Source organism: Arachis hypogaea, chromosome 17 (assembly GCF_003086295.3).
Source record: "Arachis hypogaea cultivar Tifrunner chromosome 17, arahy.Tifrunner.gnm2.J5K5, whole genome shotgun sequence".
Lineage (NCBI taxonomy): Eukaryota > Viridiplantae > Streptophyta > Magnoliopsida > Fabales > Fabaceae > Arachis > Arachis hypogaea.
The window spans coordinates 41,822,122-41,827,712 of NC_092052.1; the positions used below are offsets into that span (position 1 = coordinate 41,822,122).

The window sequence follows — 5,591 nt, forward strand, 5'->3', positions numbered from 1 at the left end:
AAATTAATCTCATCCTTATAATACGACGACGTTATTTCAAAACATGTAAAATGAAATAATAAAGTATAGTTTAATTGATGTGCACAATAAAATAAATATGAAAGCTATAAAGTAGCAATCAAATGTGGATAATAATGGTTGTTTTCTGTCCTAAGGTACTATAATAAACTGCAAATTAAATTTATAATTATTAGTTAAAAAATTTATAATTATGTACTATTTTTTATTATTTTGGTTGAAAATAATATATTTTGATATTGTGTTTTAGAATTACTGACATCAAATTTTGATAATTTCGAAAAATTTTAAATGCTTTATGTCTTAATTCTTTTAGCAAAACTTCAACAACTCATAAAAGTTAACACAATAGATAGTTATAAATCAAAATGATAGACAAGAGTAAAAGTTGCGATGATGATACTTGGTAATAATTAATAACGATCGGATGAAGAGGATGTGGAAGGAAAGAATAGTGTTTGATATAATAGTAACGATGAGACAATGACATGTATATGTATAAAGTAAGAGAAAGAATAGTGTTTGATATAGTGAGGCGATATAATACAAATATAAATTAATAATTTTGAAAGAATAATGCACTTAAAGATTGTTTAAAAAATTAAATATAAAATTAAAAAATATTTTTTATCAATTGAAACTATGCATGAAGATAAAGAGTGTTTTGAATATAAATTTTTATCTTTGTTTTAAATTAAATACTATTAAAAATAAAAAATAAACTTAATAACGTTTCTAAATAGTTAATTGTAAATAATGTTTCTAAATCTTTATTTTTATGCTGTTACACATAATAATAACATAATAAGTTTGTTTAATATCTTATTTACTTTAAATTTATAATGTTTATACATTCTAAAAGTTAAATAACTTATAAAATTTTTATTTTTGTTTTTAAATTTTTTTGTTCTTAATGTTTAGATTATTTTGTTAAATTTATAATTTTAAAAATAAAATTATAAAAATTAATTTATTTAAAACAATAGAAAAGCGGCTGAACAGGCACGATAGTGCTTGTTGAGCCGCTAGTACATATTAATAGTAAATATATGTTTGGGTACTAGTTAAAAATAAAGTAATGATTATTATTTATGCGAACAATAATCGGCCCAAAGAAAGTTTATTATTTGGCCAAATAATAAACATTAAACCTTATTATTTATGCATAAGATAGACTTATTGTTTGACAAAAATTTGTTGAGAATATTTGATAAGCCGTACTAAATGAATTTATGTGTAGTTTATGTGAGTACAGATCGGCCCAAAGAAAATTCTGTACTTGACCAAATTACATACGCATTTGTGGTAATAAACATGCGATACTTATTTGGTTCCATGTGAACAATAAATTTGGTCAAAGATAGACTTATTGTTTGGCAGGAATACTCTACAAGAAATAGTGTAATTATCGACGACAAAAATCGACGGCCAGAATTTTTGTCGATTTTTTTCGACGGCTTGTCATCGATAAAATAAAAAAGAAATAATTAGAAATAAAATATTAAAATCGACGACCTTGTCGTCTATTATTTTGATAACTTTTTAAGGTTCTTCCTCTTATCGTCACATTACAGACGGCGGAGAAGGCTGAAATTTTTTTTTCTTTAAAATCGACACACAGGTTGTCTATTTTAATAATTATAATATAGACAGCTTTTGTCGTCGATAATTTTAAATGATCAAGATCTCTTTACGGAATTAAATGAAGGGTATAGATTTATTAAATAAAATAGACGGCAGCGCTGTTGATTTTTATTTTAATTAAAATCGACGAATTTACCGTCAATTTTTATCAACAAAAAATTATACCCCTTTACTTTCCACGTGTCTCGTTTTACTTTTTTTCTTTAAAATCGACACATAGGTCGTCTATTTTAATAATTATAATATAGACAGCTTTGGTCGTCGATAATTTTAAACGATCGAGATCTCTTTTCGAAATTAAACGAGAGGTATAGATTTAATAAATAAAATAGACGGCAACGTTGTTGATTTTTATTTTAACTAAAATCGATTTTTATCAACAAAAAATTACTCCGTCCTTACTTCCCGTGTTCCTCGTTTCACTTTTTTTTCTTTAAAATCGACAGACAAGTCGTCTATTTAATAATTATAATATAGACATCTTTTGTCGTCGATAATTTTAAACGATCAATACCGCGTTCCTCGTTTCACTTTTTTTTCTTTAAAATCGACACACAAGTCATCTATTTTAATAATTATAAAATAGACATCTTTTGTCGTCGATAATTTTAAACGATCAATATCTCTTTTTAAAATTAAATGAAGGATATAGATTTATTAAATAAAATAGACAGCTACGGTGTTGATTTTCTATTTTAATTAAATCGACGAAGTTACCGTCGATATTTATAAACAAAAAATTACCTAAGATAAACTTTTCGCGTCTCTCGTTTCGCTCAATTCCCGCTTACATTTTACCAGAAAAAATTAACTAACCCCAATTTGGGCTTCTGCATTTCACCAACCTTCCCTCTCTGCTGCCACTGTGCCACTGTGCCATTGTGGCTCCACTACTTCCGTGCCGCCATCGCTCTGCTGCTCCTGTGCCCGTCGTCGCTCTGACACACTCGCGCCACTGTCGCTCCGTAATAAACAGCAAGGCGGTGCCGCTAACTATTAGATCTGAGATCGCGGATGAAGTGTGCTTCCTCTCTCAAAAGTACGGCAAGGTACTCAATTCCGATCCCAATCCCAGTCTAACCTACTCAAAATTGGGAATTAGAATAATGTAATGTGATGGTGTTGTTGCAAGTTCTGAGGCTGGCGGTGGTGATAGTAGGGAACAAGAAGGACTCATAGAGTTATGTGGGAATGAAGAGAAAGACATGTGCTGAATTAGGGATTAAGTCCTTCGACATTGACCTTCCGGAACAAGTTTCCGAATCCAATTTGATTAAGCAAGTTCACCAGCTCAATGTTAACCCTGATGTTCACAGTATTAGATTTATGTTACTTGTTACCATTCCAAGCTTTTATTTTTAGCTCATGTTTGAGGCAAAAAATGTATGCAATCAGGTATATTGGTTTAACTTCCATTGCCAAAGCATATCAATGAAGAGAAAATTCTCAGTGAAATCAGCCTTGATGAAGTTCTGTATCGTCAATTACTTGTTCTTTTTCTTTTCCTCTTGTTGTTACTGCTAATATTTTTTTCCAACTATAATTTGATTACTGTTTATAGAATTGAAATTGTGAGTTATGCATTATGGGGATGCTCTGGTTTAGAAAAAATTACTTAATTTTGGTTGATGCTCATTATTGAAATTTGGTGACATGAATGGTGACCCTATGATTAAGTCTTAAAATATGAAGCTTGTAATGACATTTTTGGTTTCTTACTACTTTGTTCATCGTCAGGGCCTAGAGAGAAGCTCAATTGGAGTCTCAGATTTAGGATTATTTTGGGAACTGCCGAGTGACTTTGCTATCTTCATGAAGGGATGTCAAAGAAGGATCATTCACAAGGATATCAAGGCTTCTAATATTCTTTTCTCTGAGAATTTTGAGCCTCAGGTCGAACGTCAAAAATCATCACTATGTATTTGTGTATAAATATATGTGTGTGTTTTTAACTTCAGAATTTCTTATGCTTCTAGATCACATTAGTTATATAATCTTAATTTTCTTCCTCTGATTCAATCTCCAGATATCTGATTTTGGCCTAGCAAAGTGGTTATCTGACCAATGGACTCACCATACTGTTTGCAAAGTAGAAGGCACATTCAGGTCTATACATTTATAACAAGTTTCTTAGTATATTCTTTGTAGATAGTAGTGTTCTTAATCCTTTGATTCTGATTTGTTGTCACTAACAGGTACCTTCCCCATAAATTCTTCATGCATGGAATAGTAGATGAGAAAACTAATGTATATGCTTATGGTGTGCTATTATTGGAGCTAATCACTGGAAGACAAGCTTTGGATAGCTCACAAAAAAGTCTTATCATGTGGGTATGTAATTGTCCAAATAAGTGATTATAACATTGAAAACTAGCATAGTCTTGTGCTAAGTGAAAACTCGTGCAGTTAAATGATTTGACTAAATTGTGCAGTTATTTTTAGGCAATGATAAATGATATATTGGCTCACCGCAAGCCTGCAAGGGTTTTTGGAAGTGTTTTCTATTGCATGTTACTGGCAAGTTCAAATCTATTCTTTGTTTTAATTAATCGATTGTTGGCTAATTGATTTGGTAGGCATTAATGTTCTGGTTGAATTGAAAAAGTTGTTTGAGTTGTTATGCATATCTTGTGTTTGTTCAAATTATTGAGTGAGTTGGCTTGTTGTTTCTTTACATTTTAGGCAGGTTATGCTACCTTGGCCATAGGAACTGAGTGGATTTTTTGCCCCAAGCAAGAACTGATCTCTCTGGTGCTTTGTAGTTGCGATGTTCTTCTTTTGCTGTTAACAGGTTTTTTCCTTGCAATGCTCTTGTTTCATTCTCGAAATGAAATTTTTCTGTTGGGGAAAAAATGTAGCAAAATCTCAAAATTCTTTTACATAAGAATAAATTTTTAAAAAAGTAGCATTATATGACAACCAGGGTAGAGGAGTGGGTAGTGGCCCTTTCTCTTTGAATAACTCTACCACATCTGTACCAATTAACAGTAGATGTTTAATTGAAAGAAAGAATAAATAAATCTTAAATTAATGATGGTTAATTGAACCTCAAACAGACGATGTCACAGTTAATCCTAATTCTCTAGCTGGGTTCTTTGTTCTTATTTGATATGCAACTACTAAATGTGTTTTGACTAATTACAACATATAATACAGTAGTTTTTTATAATTTGAGTGAAGCCATTAAGTGGAATACAATGAAGTTTCACACTAAGACCTTAAGGGATTGAATAATATATAGCAAAATTCCAGAACTATGCAGGGCATGAAGTATATACGAGGACATGTATTGCAGCACCATCACATATAAAATGAGGGGAAGAAAATATATAAGACTATAAGAGGTCCCATTTATGTCCACCAATATAATTTCTATATGTTGTTCCATTTCTCCATTCTACTCTTCATGTTAATTAATTAGCTTCTTCTTTCTTTCTCCATTGTAGGCACCTCCTCAAGTCTAATGTTGATTCTTCTTCGCTCCACTCTTTACATATTCTCTTAGCTTAATTCCTAGCAAGTATAGGACTAGATTTTTTACATGCTTTCCTATCAAATATTTATTTTTTTAGTTGTTCAATTATTATTCGATACATACACTACTTTGGATAATGGTACGACACTAAAGTTTCATTGAACAAGTTTTAATTTAATGTCCGTTTATTATATAATATTGAACAAATTTTTTTATGCTAGAGGATTATCTATTATTTTGATAACTTTGTAAATTTATTATCTAATATTTAGTATAAATTTTATTTTTATATTTAAAAGTTTATTTATCTTGTTTTCTAATATTCTGTGTAAATTTTATTTGCTTTACTTGTTTATTATTTTTTAAATAGAAAAAATAATAAAAAATATAGCTATTAAAATCGACGACAGCGTTGTCGCTTTTTAAATTTAAATAAACAATTAAATCGACGGCC

The 5,591-nt window shown here is 30.0% G+C and overlaps 1 protein-coding gene across 1 annotated transcript; it reads left to right on the plus strand.

The window, feature by feature from the left end:
* Positions 1-2,477: 2,477 nt before the first annotated feature.
* LOC112766180 (receptor-like cytosolic serine/threonine-protein kinase RBK2) lies at positions 2,478-5,357 on the plus strand. The gene is made up of 7 exons (XM_072222787.1): positions 2,478-2,711; positions 3,400-3,555; positions 3,689-3,768; positions 3,858-3,993; positions 4,105-4,179; positions 4,345-4,453; positions 5,109-5,357. The coding sequence occupies exons 2-7, from the start codon at positions 3,475-3,477 to the stop codon at positions 5,165-5,167; spliced, it is 540 nt and encodes a 179-aa protein (XP_072078888.1). The 5' UTR covers positions 2,478-2,711; positions 3,400-3,474; the 3' UTR covers positions 5,168-5,357.
* Positions 5,358-5,591: the final 234 nt, after the last annotated feature.